Source organism: Geotrypetes seraphini, chromosome 15, assembly GCF_902459505.1.
Source record: "Geotrypetes seraphini chromosome 15, aGeoSer1.1, whole genome shotgun sequence".
Classification (NCBI taxonomy): domain Eukaryota; kingdom Metazoa; phylum Chordata; class Amphibia; order Gymnophiona; family Dermophiidae; genus Geotrypetes; species Geotrypetes seraphini.
The window spans coordinates 5,778,928-5,799,444 of NC_047098.1; the positions used below are offsets into that span (position 1 = coordinate 5,778,928).

Genomic DNA, 20,517 nt, shown 5'->3' on the forward strand with positions numbered 1-20,517 from the left:
CTTAGCAGTAGCAGCTCCGACGCTCATAGAATTCCTATGAGCATAGGAGCTGCAACCGCCGCTGCACTGCGTGCGTTACGGTTTTGTAAAAGGGGGGTAAGTTAAAGACAATCTCTCTGCTTTTCTTTATGCCTAATATTCTGCGGTCCCAGCCTTGGAATACGTAGCCTGACAAAACACTGCATAACCTGCCTAAAATTTGTCACGGAGAGCAGATTTCGAAGTCTCAACATCTGCCGTATTTTTTAAAATTCCACCTTCACACCCAGGGCAATATGATTCCTACAAAAACATAGGAGAGTCCAAAAATAAAAACATAAGAATAGCCTTACTGGGTCAGACCAATGGTCCAGCAAGCCCAGTAGCCCATCCTCACGGTGGCCAATCCAGGTCCCTAATTCCTGGCCAAAACCCAAGGAGTAGCAACATTCCAGAATGCCAAAGATTCCGGAACCCCAAAGAGTAGCAACATTCCATGCTACCGATCCAGAGCAAGCAGTGGCTTCCCCCATGTCTTTCTCAATAACAGAATATGGATTTTTCCTCCTGGAATTTGTCCAAACCTTTCTTAAAACCAGCTATGCTATCCACTCATACCACAACCTCTAGCAATGCGTTCCAGAGTTTATTCTCTGAGTGAAAAAAAATTTCCTCCTATTGATTTTAAAAGTATTTCCCTGTAACTTCATCGAGTGTCCCCTAGTCTTTGTCATTTTTGATGGAGTAAAAAAAACATTCAATCCACTTGTAGCCATTCTATTCCTAATCCCAGCCAGAATGGGAATCTGCACTCCCTCATGTACAAAATTAGAGGGAGCTCCAGTCATGCCAAAAGCAGAGAGCCACAAAATCTTGGTCTTTAGTCACTTGGGGTTAAAAAATGAGAAGCTCCCGGCTGTTAACTCACTTGCCCGGGGCTAACCAGGCATGTTCGGTGCCACTGAGGACGTCCGGTTAGCGCTCAAGCCAAAACCAGCTGTTTACTTTTACTTAGTAAGGCTCCCTTTTGCAAAGTCAAATTAGGCTTTTTTTTAATCACTGGCTGCTCATAGAATTCCTATGAAATGTTTTAATGTGTTCTTTTCTATCCTTTTACTTAAGTATTAAAATATACATTTATATATATATATTTTTTTTTTTTTTTTTTTTTTTTAAAGTACTTTGACCAACCCTATTTGTGGACCTTGAGGAGCGGAATTTTTCAGACATTTTAAGCCTTTGGCATTCATTTGCTGGGGCTCTAGTTCTATTTTTCCTAATCAGAGCGCCTTCCTTGAAATAAACCAGAGCTGGGTGGGCTGGTCAAATTTGTCCTCGCTCACAATCAAAGGCAGAAAAAGCAGAGCTGACTTTAGTGGTTTCTAAATAAACATTGTGAAACTACTGGTACAGGCTGGCCACTTAGCATAAATTGGGTGTGTTCGTGGCGTGAGCTCACATGCCAGACAGCTGGACATGGTGACACTAACAGATGCTTCATTATTTGTTACAGTATTGCCATCTTGTGGTCATTATGTAGGTTACAGTTGTGGCTGGCTAATATTTCAGCATTAATCACATAAATCACATTAATCACATAAATTCACATTTATTGATTGATTTGGATTTATTCACCGCCTTTTCATGAAGAGATTCACCCAAGTGATTTTAAGCAGTGAGCTTGGAAAGGCTGCCAGAGCAGGAGAACCCATTTCCGAAGACCTCGGAGTTGGAATAAGTGGTCCCCTGCAGGGACTTCTTGAGAAGAATTTATTCTATTCGGCAATAACCTATTTTTACCCAGATTAACAGTACTTTAATTGTTTTTCTGTTATAGCTGTAATTCAAATACTTGAAATGCCAGAGAAAGAAAATGGTAAAACCAGAGGACATAATTTGAGGTTGAGGGGTGGTAGACTCAAGAGCAATGTAAGGAAATTCATCTTTAATTGATGCATGGAATGCGCTCCCGAGAGAGGTGGTGGAGAGGAAAACGGTGACAGAGTTCAAAGAAGCATAGGATGAACACAGAGGATCTAGAATCAGAAAATAATATTAAATATTGAAGAAATAAGGCCAGTACTGGGCAGACTTGCATGGTCTGTATCCATATATGGCCGTTTGGTGGAGGATGGGCTGGGGAGGGCTTCAAATGGCTGGGATGGTGTAGTTGGGCTGGAGTGAGCTTTGACAGAGACTATGTGTTTTTACAAACCATGACACCCCCATGTGTGTATGTGTGAGCGCGATATACAAAGGGGTTGTTTCATAGCTACTGCCTTTGGGCTCCCCCCTCCCTGGAGTCCTCCCCTGTACAACAAATACTTTGGAGGAAAAAGGAGGGAGAGGGGATATTTGATAATGACTTTTAAATACCTACGTGGCGTAAATGCACATGAGTCAAGTCTCTTTCATTTGAAAGGAAGTTCTGGAATGAGGGCATAGGATGAAGTTAAGAGGTGAGAGGTTCAGGAGTAATCTAAGGAAATACTTTTTTATAGAAAGGGTGGTAGATGCATGGAACAGTCTCCCGGAAGAGGTGGTGGAGACAGAGACTGGGATAGGCACGTGGGATCTCTCAGAAAGAGGAAGAGATGATGGTTACTGCGGATGGGCAGACTGGATGGGCTATTTGGCCTTTATCTGCCATCATGTTTCTATAACCATAAAGCTCTGTGACATCACAATGCAGGTGTAAAGAGCCTTAGCCTATAGGAAGAGGAGATGCAAATGTTAAGAGCCTTAGCCAATAGGGAGAGGAGGAGATAGTGGATGCTGTGGATCTGCCCTCGTGTTTTTAAAACCATAAAGCTCTATGACCTCACAATGCAGGTGTAAAGAGCCTTAGCCAATAGGAAGAGGAGATGCAAATGTTAAGCGCCTTAGCCAATAGGGAAAGGAGGTAGTGGATGCTGCGGATGGGCCATTTGGCCTTTAGCTGCCATCATGTTTCTCTGTTTCTATAACCATAAAGCTCTATGACCTCAAAATGCAGGTGTAAAGAGCCTTAGCCTATAGGAAGAGGAGATGCAAATGTTAAGTACCTCAGCCAATAGGGAGAGGAGGAGATAGTGGATGCTGCGGATGGGCCACTTGGCCTTTATCTGCCGTCATGTGTGTAAATAAACGTGGCATGTCAGTTTCCTTAAAGCAGTGGAAGTCAGCTGTTTACATTTCGTGTCCCTCGTTACCCACTGATGTATTATACTTCACTTGTATCTTCTGCTCTTCTGTACTGGCAATTTATTCCATCCTTCATTTTCCCTCCCAAATGTTATTCCAGCTAAAATGGATCTTTCATCTCTCCCAAACTCCTGTGATACTTTGCAGAGGGGATACGGGGGGTTCACTACTATTCATTCGAGAGTCCAAGCAAAAGAGAGTGAACAGCAAAATGGTGGCCCAACGGATTCATTCAGAACCTTTTGAGTGAAAGCTTAAGGGAGTAATTTCAAGGAAACTTGATGTAGCTCTGGGTTAGGTGTGAGACTCAGACAGGCTTCACAAATACATTTTTATTGGATTGGTTTGAGGGCAGAGCAGGGACTAGGAGAATTAGGAGTCTGGCTGGTACATAATCCACACTTTCAGTCCACATCACGCAGTACAGACTATGGAGGGTTTACTTCAGTTTGGACTGTCTAGGAAGGAGTGGCCTAGCACTTAGAGCTACAGCCTCAGCACCCTGACGTTGTGGGTTCAAACCCTGTACTGCTCCTGTGAGCTCACCGGGACAAATAGGGAAAATACTTGAAGTACCTATATATAAACCACTTTGGTTGTGATTGTATAACTAGAAAAAGGTGGTCTCCAAGTCCCAACCCCTTTCCCTGATGTCATAATGCCTGATTCCACCAATAAGAGCCAACCTCATCAGTGATGTCACAATGGCTTCATTGTTCTATACTTGGCTCACTTCTGATACTGCATTGGAGGAGAGTATGGCGCAGTGGCTAGAGCTAGGGCCTCAGCACCCTGAGGTTGTGGGTTCAAATCCTGTGCTGATCCCAGTGATCCTGGGCAACTCACTTAATCCTCCACTGTCCCAGGTACATTAGATAGATTGTGAGCCCACCAGGACAGACAGGAACAATGCTTGAAGTACCTGGATAGAAACCACTTGACAAGCTCCATTGATAGGCTGTATAAAAATAACTAAATGCTACAGAGTATCCAAAGATCAGACATGACTAAATGGATAGTAGGAGATGTTACAAAGTATTTACCAGAAAAAAATGGTACAAGAAACACTCTGAAGAGTTCTCCTTCTTAATTCTTCTCTCTTATTTACCACTCACAAAGCAAAGCAGGTTCTTCTCAGAGGAATGTCTGGGGGATGGAAGGGGCAATGGTTATGTTATGAATCCAGGTAAAGGCCCATTCTGGAGTAGTGTCGTGAACCACAGAGGTAGGGGTTCAGGGCCCACAGTCCACTCTAACCATTACCCTTGTAGTGGAACACGTGAGCTTCCAAACCTCATCCTAATCTCACTGTACCTACGTATAGGTGGCACCTGCAGGCCTCAGGGCTATTGGTGTGGTCTACAGTTGGGTCTAGTAGGTTTGAGGTGGGTTTTGAAGGGTTCATCATACAATATAAGGGGGTTATGGGACTTTTTATTTGAAGTTCAGTCCAGTGCCCTCCCCCCCTGCTCTGCTGGGATGCCTGTGTGGCCCTGGCCAGTCCACTACAAATGATGGCCCCCCCCGCTCCTACATCCCAAGGGCTTTTCATTTGGACGCGCAGGGCACAAACACACCCATTTTTCAAAACACAAGCTAGACGTTTTGCCGTTTTGAAATGGGCATGTTTGGTTGATGCACGAAAAATCCAGTTCCTCAAAACGTCTAAACTCAGGTTTAGACGTCATATTGAAAATGGCCGTCAACGTTTAGAATTTGGGCATTACCCAGGGGCACATTTGCAATGGATGGGTGCATTTTATGTCCGAGTAAAAGAGCATTAAGTGGCCTGGAGCAAATCTTTTAAACATGCCACGTTCCAATCTTTTCGTCTGCCCCCTCCTCCCCCGTCTTTCACACAGAGATCAGGCAGCCTTTATTTCTCTTTTTCTAAACGTTTATTTTACTTCAAGTGTAGTCAACATCGTTTTAAAAACACAAATAAATATTTAACACTTAGTTCAAATTAAAAAAAAATCCTAGAATACTATTAAATAGCTGAACATGTGCCAGACACACATCTAAAAACATTCACACATCTTTTCATCAGGACAACTAACCACATTTACATTTAAAACTGACCGAGTGTCGAAATCAGTGCAACAGAAACATCTACAGTACTGTTAAACTATATTAAAAAAAAGAATTACGTTACTCTACTCGGTGGGAGTAGTTGGAATATTACAGTCACCAGAAGAAAGCATCCGATCCCATGTGATCGTGATGGCAGGGCCTATTTACAGTATCATCACCTGGCAAACCATTTTGCTATAACTTAAGGCTTACTATTTAAACCACTGAGCAAATATATATATATATATATAACATTTTAAATATCTTTAAAAACTGTACAGAGAAAGCAGGAAATGTATGTGTCCAATTATGAATTTCTGTCAGTCAGAGCCTGGTCAGAAGCTGGGCTCACTTGCAGCAGTGACTTGGGTTAGACCAGGCTTCACTGCTCCCTCTGCTTCACCATTGGTCAAAGCAGCATCATGTGACCATGCACGGGGTTCTTTCCAAGAAGCCCCACGACATTAACCAATGGCGAGGCAGCACGGACAATGCCCCATGACATCACAATAGGCTCTTTATGGACGTTCCTGGTTTAAAGGCAGTGTGTCCCTCTCGACAAGTATACCAGCGGACTCCAGGTGGGGCAAGAAAGAATTTTTACACACCTTCCTTGTGGTGGAAAATCTTGCAATCAGCATATACCCTTACTTACATACATTTCTATCACTGCAAAGTAGTCAAATGAAGGCAGGGAAAGGTACAGAACCCTTTCCAATCTGCCCAACCACACCACAAAGGGTATCTCCCAGCTGCCAGTCATAGAACGTGTCTGCTTGCAATACCGTGGGACATTAAATGAACTGAAAGCCTTGCTCTCACAGGGAATGTGGACCTTTGGTCGCATTCTAGGTAGACTATCACCCCTCCGTCACTCCGTTTGTAGCAACTCGCTTCCACGGTCCTCCAAATCCACAGAGGGAGAAGTGATTTCATCGCTTCCGTAAAAAGCTGCAACAGGTGAAGGCTTACAAATGTGAATCAAGAAGACAGACAGTGTCAAATGCCCAACACGGTGTCAGGCAAGGGATGGAGATTTTAGCCCCGTGAAAGTGACATGGGTTTAAATGAGTCTGACGCTAAATTCAAAGTCTCTCAAAGCCAGAAGTTGCTGTGAGTGAAACAACCCCTGTGGAAGTCTAGAGGTAAAGCTGGATGTTTTTGCAGACAAGTTTAAAACGCCTAACACTTAGACACCCCCAGGAGACATACCTATTGTTCCAAATACTGTCTTTCTACTACATTTGCTGAATTTCATGTCTGCACTAAGATTTCATCCATATCTGTTCCTGCCTAAACAAATAATCTCTCAGAAACCTTTAACGTGGGTTTGGCACGTTACGACGGGCGTGGAGTTTTTCTTTTCAGCCACAGGACCTTCTGCAGCCAGCCATGGGTATTTAGGGATGCCGTGTCACCATTCTGAAAATTTGGGGATAGGAAAAACCCAAGAATTTTGTATTCTTATGCTATAGGAAAAAAAAAAAAAAAGCCCAACGTGGATCACCACTTCTGCCCCCAAATAAGGAATGTAATTTTAGAAAAGAGGGTAAGAGGGTATCTATCCAAAATCCCCACTGTTCTGAAAATCATGTGTCTGCAGCTGAGCCCTACCCTGCCTGCTCAGAGCTTCCCTCCAATGACTTTGCAGGTTTCTGAATTGAATGGCTTGCCCCGGGACGGGTGGGAACCGAAACTATGCTAAGGATGCCTTTGCAATGGCTCAAGCCATGGGTGGCAAACCTCACAGCCAGAGGTTGAAGCTCTGGTCTCGGGCATGTTGCCAAAGGTGGTTGGGTTACTACAGCATAACTCAGTGGGAGTTATTTCCCCCCCCCCTCTCCTGACATGACTATGGAAACCAAAAGGGACAGCTCCCATGAACTGGTGAACGCTTGGGCTCCAAGGTCCTTTTGCTTTCATGGTCTATCTACACAGGAATTTTGGAAGCTCAAAATTCACTGCGGCTTACTGTCTGGTCAGGTGAAGGGTGGTGATCGGTCCTAAGTGGGTCGTAAGCTGGCTTTCACCCAGAAAAGAGAAGCCATTTGTGTACTAACATCATGATTGCAAGACAAAACGGCTTCACCTGACTGGCCAATTAAGCGGCCTAGACTTTTGAACTGGAAATCTGTTCTTCCATAATATACAAATGTTAAAAAAAAAGAAAAAACATTTTAAAAACCTCCACACCTTTAGAAGGCTGGAATTTTTCCATAAATAAGGCTGTATTTAAAACCGGAAAGGGGTTCGCTTCCCCACCTGCCTCACTCAAAACTAACAAGGTTACCCAGTTCTCTGTTTTTGAAGCTCTCGGCACTTTTTTGAAATCCTGGACATCCTCCAGATTGAGGCATCTGGCACGGCAACCGATTACAGAGAATGGTCAGCGGAGAAACAGCAGATGTAACAAGCGAACACAGGTAACAGGTTAACCACTGCAAGCTCGTCCCTCATCCAAGTCATCAGTCCAGTTGTGACACAGTCAAAGGGGTGACCTTTCCGAGTGAAGGTTGAAAGAGGACGGAGCCCGCTCTCTCCTGCCCCGTGCCGCTACACTGGGGAGTCGTCTCCTGTGCCCAATCCAACTTCCTCGAGGGCCATCGGCTTGTCCATCTGTCCGGCTCCACCCTGACGGAAGCCAGAGGCAATCTCATCAAAGGTGCGGCCTTTGGTCTCAGGGACCTTGAAGTAGGTAAATACGAAGAAGAAGATGAGCAGCACAATGAAGATGACAAACACGTAGGGGCCACAGAGTTCCTGGAAGGCAAAATGGTTAGGAGCGTCAGTGGAAGACACAGGTTTCTCATTTGTATCACAGCAAATAAAAAAATCAATACAATAAATCAATCCTAAAAATAAAAGCAAAAGGCATAAAAAGAACCAACAACCAAAATCTATACCTTTAGAATGTCTAAGTGCGTCCTTTTTCAGAAACTGTCTCTTAATTTTTAAAAAACAAAAGGAATTGACCCCAAAATATCCACAAAGAAGAAAATCCAGAGAAAACCAAAAAAACTCTGTGGAGTGACGATGTTCCCAAATGGACTTTATTTGAAAGTATCAAAGTTCCAAAGGTACACTGAAATCATCCACAAAAAATAATTCCATCCACATAAAAGTAAATCATCCACATATGAGCCTTAAAGGACCTAGTTCACTAGGGATACAGGACCCAACACGGTCCGCGTTTCGACAAAAAGTCTTCTTCAGGGGTCCCTGGGGGTCCTATAAAGGTGAGTACATGGGAAACAATTGTGTGGTGAACCGGAAGTGAGACACTGCTTGCATTTTTAAGGCAGGATGTGGTACACCGCCAAATGCGCGCAGGAGAATGGCGTCCCGTCAATCGCGCTACTATTAGGGTAAGATTCCCATAATCCTCATCTAAACCTTACCCTAACACTAGATAGCAAGTGAATATTTTAAGTGTAGTGAGGGGGGGGTTTCCCTTTCCCTCTCTACCCACCCCCTCAAAAAAGACAAAATAGTATCCGCTGTATGTAGCGTGATTGACGGGGCGCCATTGTCCTTTGCGCATTTGACGGGTCATGCAGGATGTTCCTCAAAAGTGGGCCGTAGTAACAAAAAGTGAAAACATGTCAATGAAGAGAGGTATCCAGTAGCGTAGTAAGAGGGAGCGGGATCTCTCCACCCCCTTCCCCTCCCACCTTACCTCTTTAAATCTTTACCAGAGCGAGCAAGGTCTCTGGTCTGCCGCTCGTGCCAGCCTGGCTCTCCTCTGAAATCACTTCCGGGCTGGCGAAGATTCAGAGGTACGGAGAAGGAGGGAGGGAAGGGAAGGGCCACCGCCCTGGGTGCCTCCTACCCTTGCAACGCCACTGGAGCTATCTCCACATCATTGTAAAAACTGTACCATAGAGACCACGGCGTCCGAAAGCAATCTTTTTATGCCCGTCTCACGGTTCCGCTTACCTACAGTTAGCAGTTGCCCCTGGATCCTATACATGGCACCCACAATCGCGTGTGCAATTTAATTAACAAGCCGATAATTAGATATAATTGGGCATTACCAATCAATTATGGCAGATAATTGGCTGAAATTAGGATCTGCATGTTTACCCTGATAAATGCTATTCTATAAAGTGGTGGGTGCAAATCTTTTAGCATGCAACTGAAAAGGGGTGTGGCCAAGGGAGAGGCATGGGCAGGTCGAGGGGTGTTCACTAAAGATGCACACAGTATTACAGGGATCCCTGAGAGGATTTACACCAGGTTTCAGTTGGTGTAAACCCTTGCTCCCTCATATCCGCCCTGCATTTGCTTCAATTCAAGTAACAGGGACTCCTGAGGAAGGCCACGTGCCGAAACACAGACCGTGTTGGGTCCCCTGTACAACAATTTTCTTGAAGATTAGTTCCCTTGTCCTACCAGACTACCAGAAGTCATGTTTATGTTACACCAAGACTTACTTGTGGTTTTTAATACATTTTTCTGTTGCTTTTAATTTTTTTTTAATTGTTCCTGTATCATTACAGGTACTGTTTTTTAATCCACTTTTGTTTCTGTTACTCTGACTTATGAATTTTGATTTTCCTCTCTTTTCGTTGCTCTTTTCGACATTTATAGAATAGGGCTTGATATGCATTTTTTTGGTATCCAAATGCAGGTATCATTTACTGAATCTAGTCCGTGGAGCCCAGCTGTATAAAAAAAGGTATCACCTGATTCCACCCCCCTTTTCTTTTCTTAATTTCTTTGCATACCTTTGTAAGGGGTCCTGTCAGAGTACTGTACACAATTCTATACAAGATAAACCAAACAGCTGCAAGTCTCTGCCGCTAAACGACTTGCTTAAAGTCAGAAATTAAGATCGTTACAGAAGTGGGATTAAGCCCAAATCTCTAGGTTCAGATGCTATGCTAGCACTCTATGAATTACATTTAGACAATTATCAGTCTGATTAAAAGTCCTTCCAATTACCAGAAATACTAATTTAAAGAGCCAAGATGTTTACTGGCACCTAGAAACTGAAAATTAAACCTGCTGCTCAAAATTTAAGATAATTGGCATCCTAGCTCAGAAGCAAGGACTGTCTGCTGTCGTGCAGAGGAGATGAGCCCAATTTCTGTTCCTCGGGCTAGCCAGGGTGGGATGCTGTAGAAGGGGAGGGTCCCTGGTTGGCTTTTGAGGGATAATTCTGTAAGGAGTCTCCTAGATTTAGGGGGGTGAAAAAGCACCTGAATGCTGGTAACCCAGGCATTTCACCAGTTATACACTATTCTGTATGTACATGCTAAAACAATGGTGTTCACTTTGCCAATTCCAGTTTAACGTCAAAAATTACAACTAATAGGGGACACTCGAAGTTACAAAGAAATACTTTTAAAACCAACAGGAGGAAGTAATTTTTCACTAAGCTCTGGAATGCATTTTCCAGAGGATGTGGTAAGAGCGAATAGCATAGCTGGTTTTAAGAAAAGTTTGGACAGTTTCCGGGAGGAAAAGTCCATAGTCTGCTATTGAGACAGACATGGGGGAAGCCACTGATTACCCTGGATCGGTAGCATGCAATGTTGCTACATTTTGGGTATTCTGCATGAAATGTTGCTATTCTTTGAGAATTCCACATGGAATTTTGCTACTATTTGGGGTTCCGGAATCTTGAGATTCTGGAATGCTGCTGCTGTTTGGGTTTTTGCCAGGTACTTGTGTCCTGGATTGGCCACTGTGAAGATGGGCTACTGGGCTAGATGGGACAGGTTCTTATGTTCTTATCTACACAGAAATATTTATACCAGTTCTAAGGCTGGTGGATTAGCTCCTGCCTACAAATCGAGATATGTTTTTGATCAGTTACACTACTATTCTAAAAAGCAAAGTAGGCACCTATTTTCTTCATAGGATAAACTCCAGATGGCATGGTCTTGGTAGCTTTTATAAAATTAAATGCTAGTCTTAGAGTCCATGTTAGCCAGGTTCCAGATTTGGTACCTAGCTAAAGACTGATGCTACAATGTCTGGGATGAGCACAGAGATGGATATCAAAATGGGATCTCAAAAATTCTCCAGGTATGTGTTGACAGAAGATCACGGAGCCATTGACCAACAGAAGGTCTGACAGACAAACTACCAGATAAAAGAGAGTCAATAAAAATGCATAACTGTCATCCTTGTGTATTAATGAATTTTTAGAATCCAAGTTTGATTCTTGTGGGATCCTCCACATTCTTTACCCTGTAGTAATGTGTGCATCCAAGCTTGGATAGAAATATCTTACTACCTAATGTGATTATGGTTTCCTTACATATTTTCATCATGCTGGGGACACAATGCTTCCACATAGGGTAATGAAGAAAAACAGCCCTTTATAAGACCAAATAACGGCATCTATCAAGTGCGGTATATGATAAAGTCTCTGCTATCAGGGTTCACTCTTACATGATATTATAAACTATAGACTGTTGCCGCTGCACTGGTAACACCGAAAGGTACTGTAGTAGAAGAAGCTATAATTTATGTTTTCTGTTACTCCACCCTGCTTTTCTGCTTACCTCTACATATTGGAAACACATGCCCACTATGAAGTTGGACGTCCAGTTTGAGAACCCAGCCACGGCGATGGCTGAGGGACGCGGCCCCTGACTGAAGAGCTCTGCCACGATGAACCACGGAATGGGACCTGGCCCAATCTCAAAGAAGGCCACAAAGCCAAAGATGGCGGTCATGCTGATATAAGACATCCAGTTCAGTTGTTCCTGTGCACAGGAGGGAAAAGAGGAAGGAGTTATTCCAGCTGTTTACTAGTAAAGAGTCCTGAACCTCAATGAATTTCACTGTTCTTGTTCTTCTGCTTTCTCCAGTTTCTGCTTTTCTTTTCTCCCTCCTATGCCTCTTCCTTCCCTAGTGCTACCTTCTTGTGAAGTTTTCCCTTGTTCCTCATCTCCGTGGCCAATTATTTTTATCCATTTCTCTCATTCTTGTGCCCAGATTTCTCTCTTCTCCCACCCCCTTCAGTGGCTTTTGATCCTGGCTTATGGTGCATTTCCTGATTCAAGCTCTCCCCAATTCTGAACTGTTACATCTGTCCCTTTTACTCTTCCCTCCTTCTCATGCCCCCCCAAATTACGTGGTTGGTATTCTCAGAACTCTGTGCTGTGCCTCCCCCCTCCCCACATCTGTATCTCTCCAGTCTCCCAAATCTATCATTTTCCACTTTGTCTTCCCAAATCTGGTTCGCTGGCCACCTACTCCTTTTACCACAGATCGCTGTGAGATTTCAGTTCGGGACATATTCTAATGTCTTTATAAATCTCAGCCCTCATGTCCTATGATGTTGAAGGCTGTGCTCTTCTTCCATAGGGGGAGAAACAAGGCAGGAAGGAGGGAGAATTCAGGGTGGGAGATACAAGCGGGGGACTCACCAGTAGCACCAAGGCAATGGTCATAAAAACAGCACAAACAGCCATTCCCAAGAGGCCGATGAGGTGCAGAGTTCTGCGACCAGCACGCTCCACCACGAAAAGCTGTCAGACAGAGATAGTCATGAATAAATCACTCTGGTCATGGTTAACCCCTCCTCAGAAGGGTTCAATAAGCATCATCTGTCTCTCTCCAGCATCACATCAACACTTACTAGATTCCTCAAACAATAGAGTGCAATTTTAAGAGACGAAAACAACTGCTTATTCCTTCCATATTAAAAGCCCCTTAGAATTTTCTATTTCAACCACAGAGCTGAAGGGGACTCGGGCAAATGAAAGTTGGGATGGAGTTAAGGGTCAGAGTTAGGGTTAGGAAGGCTATAAAGCAGTGTATCGCAAACTGTGTGCCACAGCACATTGAGAGGGAAGATGGGCGCCTGCCAACTGACTTGCCTACCCGGTACGGCGCCAGAGCTGCACAATGCTGCCCGATTCACCGATTCGTTTTCTTAAAAAAAATTGGGCTCGCCGATTCGGTGACCAGCCTTCCTCCCCATACCTTCGGGCCTCCTAAAGCAGGAGCGGCAGCGCTCTGGCAGCGAACAACCTTTCGTAAGCGCTGCTTCTTGCTGGCTGTCCATTGCTGCTGCTGCTCCTGCTTTAGGGGGCGAGGGGGAAGGGGGGTCGGTTGGGAAATGTTGCATAGGCGCTAGCATCTGAGCTAATACCGCCGCTGCCGGCAATAAAAAAAGCCTAAGTTAGTTCAATAAAAAGAGTACTATTTTTTTGTTTGTTTGTTTTATTTCTACTTATTGCCAGACAAGACTGTAAAAATTGTCACTATATGGTAAAGCCAACAGTTATGGTCTCAAGACTGCACTGAAGCTGAGAATTACTCACCGACACAATTGTGAAGGCTGTGTTCACAACTCCAGCTCCGATGGTAGCGTAGACTGGCTGTGCCACCCCGGCCTTCTTAAAAATCTGGGTGGAGTAGTAGAAAATCTGAACAGAGGAAAAGAAAGAAGAAAACATACCGTGTGGTCAGTTCTGTTAAAAAGATGCTGATATCCCAGTATCCTTTACTAAAGCATCAAGAGGCAGCTGCTTAGTGCTACAGAGTAGAGAATGACACGGGGACAAATTTGTCCCCATCCCTGCAGGAATGCGAGAACTGATGGCAACCAATCATGGAGTGGCGGGGGACCAGGCAGGAAAGGTCACGCTGCGGGCTTCCCAGCACCAGACGCACCTGATGCACCTACGTGTAGAGGAGGAAAAACCGAGAGAAAAAAAATTCTGAACCAAATTTTTTTTTTCTTGGTTTTTCCTCCTCTACATGAAGATGCGTCTTATGGTCAGGTGCGTCTTATAGAACGAAAAATACAGTTTTGTTTTGGTTTTCATTCAGCCCTCTTTTTCAAAACTGCAGTAGAGGTTTGTACCACGCTAAATGCTTTTTTTTCGCTCATAGGAATTATATGCGCATCAGAGCAGCGTAGGAGCATTTAGCACTCCAGACTACAGTACAAACCTCTACCATAGCTCAGTAGAAGGGAGGGGGGAGTTTAATTAGCAAAATACTCTTAATAGCTCCAATAATTGGTTAAAAAATTGCATGGTGCTTAGTGATGCCTAATGTCCAAGTGGGTATTTCTAGGGGCGGAGCATGACTTAGGCGCTGCTAAGTGTGATGCTCCTAAAACATAGGTCTTTAAAACCCCAGCCTACATTTCAAGCGCTTAAGTTATTATATAGGCACCGCTAGCCGTGATTTTGTAAACAGCGCCTATGTGTGATTGACTTGTGGCCAGCGCCATTTTTCTAGGCGCCATTTATAGAATCAGCCCCTCAGTTAAAGCTAACCTCGGGAACTTGCTGCAGGATCGAGTGACTGGGGCTTGGATACTGCTTTTTTGGAGTTACACACAGGTACTTCAAGCATTTTCCCTTTCTGTCCTTGTGGGAGGATTAAGTGACTTGACCAAGGTTACAGGGACCAATGCAGGGTTTGAATCCACCACCTCAGGCTGCTGAGGCTGTAGCTCTAACCACTGCACCACACTCTCCTCAGTAATGTAGCTGGGTTCAATGATTTAGACAAATTCCTGGAGGAAAAGTCCAGAAATTGTTATTAATGGGGAAGTCACTGGTTGTTCCTTGGCATTGGTAGCATGGAATCTTTTCGGGACTCTGCCAGCTATTTGTGACTTGAACTGGCCATTCTTAGAAACAGGATACTGGGCTTAATGGACCCTTGGTCTGACCCAGTAGGATAATATGTTTCCAGATACAGACAACTATTCGTATTGTCTTTGTAAGGGTTCAAACACCTTGCTCCAGGTATGAAAAATGTTTTCCCCTTAGAAATCCTTTATCATAGGCTGACTCCATAGGGGAATTCCTGTCGGAGGACGTCCTACTGTAGGGAGCTTTGCTGTTAAATACCAGGAAGAACTGGGGCTATCTGTACATTAGAAACAGGTCAAGGAACTGTGAGGGAATTTTCTTGGAACAGGGAGGGACTAAGGGATAGCAACTTGGGTTATTGCAGTATCCATGAGGAAGATGACTCATGAGATTCCGTACACAGATCCAACCAGGAACTTATTCCCCTGGGGTTTTCTAATTTCATCCTTTGGTACACATGGCCAACAGCGTAGGCAATTTAAAGTGTAGTGTGGGGTGGGGTTGGGTGGAGGAGGATGAATATGGAATGTCAACTTCCAAATCACCAAAAATTGTGACCTGCGAGTTCCTCATGACCCGACCCACATTCTCTGTTTGTTGGGGATGTCCAAACCCAGTAATTCCTGGACCGGTTCACTGGGGGACAAAGTGCTCTGGGACCATCATTCCACGAACCTTGTAAACTGGGCTTCTGAAGGTATTTATGAGTCTTGTCCCGAAAACGGCCACATACAGGCCTGGTTTTCAGAATAACCAAAACTATGCCTGTTAGCTCACTTCTTTAAAATGCTTGCAAAACTATACCTCAAACGTTCACTGTACGTATTGCTGACAATATATCAACCCATCTGGTACTCAGAAGTGGCCATCTGCTCCCATCCCACAACTACCCATCGAGAAAGATCCCGGTGCGCTTCCTTCACTGCCCACAGTCTCCACTCTTTCCCACTACTTACTGCATTAATCCCCGAAAGCTGCTGGGACAGCTGGAGGACGATGGCAATGATGATGGGTTGGCGGTACTTGCTGGAGCGGAAGAGCTCCAGGATGGTGACCTTCTTCTCCCTCATCATCTGTTGACTCTCCTCCTTCATCTCCTGCAGGTCACTGCTCACATCCGTTGTGCCTCTCAGCTTCCTCAGAACTATCAGGACCCAAAAGAGAAGAAAGGTTATGGAGCCGAAAGGGAAGTCCTTGAGCTCTGAGCTGTTGCTTAGTTCCACCCTCTATCCCTTGGCTGTTTCTTGTCTGGGGTCTCAGTCCTCTCCTGAACACTATTATATTTGTAATTGTTAAATTTTGCTGTTATTATAAACTGCCTAATACTTGGGTAAAGGCGGAATATCAAATAAATCCAATACAATAAAGTGATCATAAGAACATAATAGCCTTACTGGGACAGACCAATGGTCCATCAATCAAGCCCAGTAGCCTGTTCTCACGGTGGCCAACCCAGGTCACTAGTACCTGGCCACAACCCAAAGAGTAGCAACATTCCAAAATCTCAGAATAGCAAGATTCTGGAACCCCAAAGAGTAGCAATATTCCACGTGGAATCCCCTAAGAGTAGCAACATTCCAAAATCTCAGAATAGCAAAATTCTGGAACCCCAAAGAGTAGCAATATTCCACATGGAATCCCCTAAGAGTAGCAACATTCCAAAATCTCAGAATAGCAAGATTCCGGAACCCCAAAGAGTAGCAACATTCCACGTGGAATCCCCAAAGAGTAGCAACATTCCATGCTACCATCCAGGGCAAGCAGAGGCTTCAGATGGCAACACTGGTACAGAAACACCCCAGACCAGAAAGCTTGTATATCGGAGCCGTGCATGGATCTAAGGGGAGGGGGGTGTGCGTTAGGAAGGGGACTTACTAGTTTTGGCACGATTTTCTTCATTTCGATTGATGAGCAGGAATCTCGGGCTCTCGGGGCAGAAAGGCAGAGCAATCACCTGCAGCACCGCCGGGATGAAGATGAAACTGAGCAGGTAGGGCCACATGCTGTCGTTGCCCATAATGGAGTCCAGTCCAAACACCTGGAAAGGCAAGAGGCGGACGGTGTCAGCGGACCACCTTTTCCATCACATCGGTCACCACAGACCCCCCACCCCCAAGCTGAGCACCACAGTCTCCGGGCACCGGTGTCTGCATTTCTGCAGCTATTGGCCTCAGCCTGCTCGCCTGCTACACGCAGACAACTTGCAACTTGCCTGCCTTAAAGCGCCCAAACCACATCTACCCCTAATTCGATACAGTGCTGCAGAAGGGGGGGGGGGTAGAGGCAGGAGTGGTGCGGGCTTGATTGCCACCTAGTGGACAGTATAAAAAACTGCTGCATCTAGGTACATCTGCTACAGAGCAGGCATAATTGGGGGCACCTCAAGGCTTGAGTACCCGATTGTAAACCACTTAGATAACCTCGATAGGCGGTATATAAGACACCTAAATAATAATAATATCCTAAAATGCTGTCACTCTATATACTAGCTTAGCGCATAGATTTGGGCAGTTAACTTTTCGTGTCCTTTATACATTTGCACCCTTAAAGTATCAATAGAAAACCTTAATCTGCCGTCACGCAAGTATCAAACCCCACTACACGCAGTCGGACTAATTCGTAAGAGGTGCAAATGCAGGGATCCCATATGGCTCCAGAAAAAGAAAAGAAAAAAAAGACGGATTGAGATATCCGGGTTTTACTTCTATTGAAAGCAACAGAAGTAAAACCCGAATGTCACAATCCGTCCTCCTTTTTCTGGAGCCATATGGTAACCCTATGCGAACGGCCCTGCCCAAATTTACTTCTACTCTAAAGGATGCACATCACAGCCCTATGGAACGGAATGATTACGTGCATCACGACGCTACCCTTATTCTGCCCAAACAACGCCCTGGGACATATACGCCGCTCGCCTACAAGCGCACGTTTTCCATGGAGCTACTTTCACACACACGTGTGATCACCAGTAAGGGGGAGGGCAGTACGTGCACACCGCTTCCCTTCCCCTGTACCGCTAACATTCTCGGCGTAAGCGGCAACCCCCCAAGCTGCTTTGGCGCCAGAGTCGGCTCTTCCTCTGACGTCATATGCTAGAAAATGACGCCAGAGGAAAAGCAGGCGCTGGCACCACAGCAGCTTGGGAGAGGCGTCTCTCACCCTTGCCATGCCACTGGCAATCACAAAAAATTTTTTTTATTCTTGCATGTAAAATTAAAAGCTTTACCCAGGGGAAAAAGTCTCATGTCCCTGTTTATGAGGCACTAACATAGCTGGGTATGTTGAAAAACAAAGGGACAGCAGATCGCAAAAAAAACAAACCCGACCCAAAATACAAAACGTGGAAGGGCCACAAATAGCTGTGAACGGTCAACACTTTCTCACACACAATGTCACTCATATATACAATCAGTCATCACACACAGTGTAACCCTGGCATGCTGGCCACCGCAACAGCTAACCCCACCGCAGTGAGCGCCATGCCAGATATCACGGAGAGAACCTCACCTGTGCTATCAGGATCCCAATGACGATACCCAGCTGGTGCAGGGTCCCCAGTGCTCCACGCAGGGCTGTAGGTGCCACCTCGCCCACGTACATAGGCACGAAGCCAGTTGTCAGGCCGCAATACAACCCGATGATGAAGCGGCCAGCGATCAGCATCTCGAAGGAGTATGCCAACTTGGAGAAGCCCATCAGCAAGGCTGCCAGGAAGGCCAAAATGTTGACCATCAGCATCGAGTTCCGTCTGCAGGCCAAGGGACACGAGGAGAAGGTTAGGGCATGGCTCTCACCAGGGTTTAAGATCTGGTGCTATTACCATGGCCATCGTTATTAGCACACAGAAAGCCAAATCTCTTGGCTCTGTGGTTCTTAAACTTGGCCTGGGGGACCCCCAGCCAGTCGAGTTTTCAATATAGTCCTAATATAATAGAGGTGACAGGCATGCAAATCTGCCTCATGCATATTCATTAAAGATATCTTGGTAAACCCAGCTGGCTGGGGGTCCCCCAGGATAGATTTAAGAACCACTGTCTTAGCTCCAAACTTTCTTGTTACAATGAGAACCTTTGGAATGGTCAGGGAGTGCGGCACTTAGCCAGACGGCCGAATCACAACACTGCCACACGAAGAGATAAACCAGGGGAGCGACCCACCCCGTGCAAGCAGCAGCAAGAGGCTGCCTTCAATTCTTTCTTAAGTATTCAGGGCTCAATATCCAAAGCCAGCTATCTGGATAAAAGAGCTTCTTGCTTGGTTAATAGCGCTGATCGGGCCTTGAGGGAACGGTCAATGCTAATTACCCGGATAGAGCTATCGAATATCCCCTCTAACCTCTGAAGCTGAAACCAGCTGTTCTGCCAGCGGTCCAGGAGCAGAGTGTCGGCAGTTAGGCTAACGGCCAAATAGGACCACATAAACAGCGGGACCAGTGGCACAGCGAGGGCGAGAGGCGCCCGGGGCAACGGAGCTCACCCCCACCCCCCCACCCCCACCTCCACATGCTCCTTCCCCTGCATCTCGATAACATTCCTGGCGCGAGCAGCAACCCCCAAGCTGCTGTTGTGCCAGTGCTTCCTCCGACGTCAATTCCTAGGCCCAGGCACAGGAAGTGACATCAGAGAAGAGCCGATGCTGGTGCGACCGCACCAGGAACGTCAACAGAGGTATGGGGGAAGGAAAGCAGCTGTGGAGGGGCACCCACACCAAGACGGCACCCGTGGCGGACTGTCCCTCCCGCTTACTATGCCACTGAGCAGTTAAGGGATGAATGTTGGCAACTGTCTTCACATAATTAATAGAGCCATAATTAATAGAGTCAGCTGATTACGAATACTGAATACAAACAAATGAGCATTGAGCTTTAATTAGCATAAGAAATAAAAGACGCAACATGAAATCAGAGTTCAAGTATTTCTTTCAGTAAGATTTAGCACAGTATTCTTATTCAAATTTAAATCGCTATTTGGCCGAATACCAATGTTTGGTATAGCCTTAATATTTAAATGCCAGTTCCTGGACAAAATATCTGGGCATAATTTCGCCATTTAAAAGATTGCGGACCGCTGCTGGCTTAATATTGCTACATTTTTTTTTTAAAAGGGTAAAAATATATAATAGACTTCCTAGTTCAATAATTTTATTGAATATTATAAGAATTATATACAGAAAGCAGTTCAAACACATAGAATCATAATAAAAATCATGTATCAAATATTCGTATCTACAATCGTTTGAATAGAACTAGATTAATGAAAAGGATCCAGAGTATCTGGAACTGCTTAGAAAAGGAACAGAAAAAGACAGAGAAGCAGGAGGGATAAGAGAAAGAGAGAGAAAGATAAAGGAAGAGAGAGAGAAAGAGAAATAGAGAGAGAGAGAGAGAGAGAGGCAGAAGTGTCTATAGAGCAGAACGAACATATGAATCTAAGAATGACCAAGGTGATTTGTTTCGTGTCAAGTTTGTGGAGGATCGAGAAAACAATTTCTTCTCATATGCATAAGATTCAAATTTGTGGTACATACTTAAAGAGTTCCACCAGAAGGTGTAGTCTAGTAATGAGGATGATTTCCAGTTTTTCAGAATATGCATTAGAGCTGTCACAAACATGGTGTCAATGAGTTTAGGCGGGCAATTTGATTGTGGTGTTGAGAATAGACTTCCTAAAACTGATATTCCTCGCTTCTCCTTCCTGAGGCTGTAAAG

General features: G+C 44.9%; 1 protein-coding gene across 1 annotated transcript in view; it reads right to left on the bottom strand.

The window, feature by feature from the left end:
- Positions 1-5,480: 5,480 nt before the first annotated feature.
- SLC2A1 (solute carrier family 2 member 1) overlaps positions 5,481-20,517 on the bottom strand; it is a 34,719-nt gene continuing 19,682 nt past the window's right edge. Inside the window, exons 4-10 of the mRNA XM_033922202.1 lie at positions 18,318-18,558; positions 16,686-16,848; positions 15,767-15,954; positions 13,521-13,625; positions 12,621-12,722; positions 11,751-11,954; positions 5,481-7,995 (exon numbers count right to left, since the gene is read on the bottom strand). Of these exons, the coding sequence (XP_033778093.1) occupies positions 7,789-7,995; positions 11,751-11,954; positions 12,621-12,722; positions 13,521-13,625; positions 15,767-15,954; positions 16,686-16,848; positions 18,318-18,558 (1,210 nt within the window). The 3' untranslated portion in view covers positions 5,481-7,788. The remainder of the gene's footprint in view (positions 7,996-11,750; positions 11,955-12,620; positions 12,723-13,520; positions 13,626-15,766; positions 15,955-16,685; positions 16,849-18,317; positions 18,559-20,517) is intronic.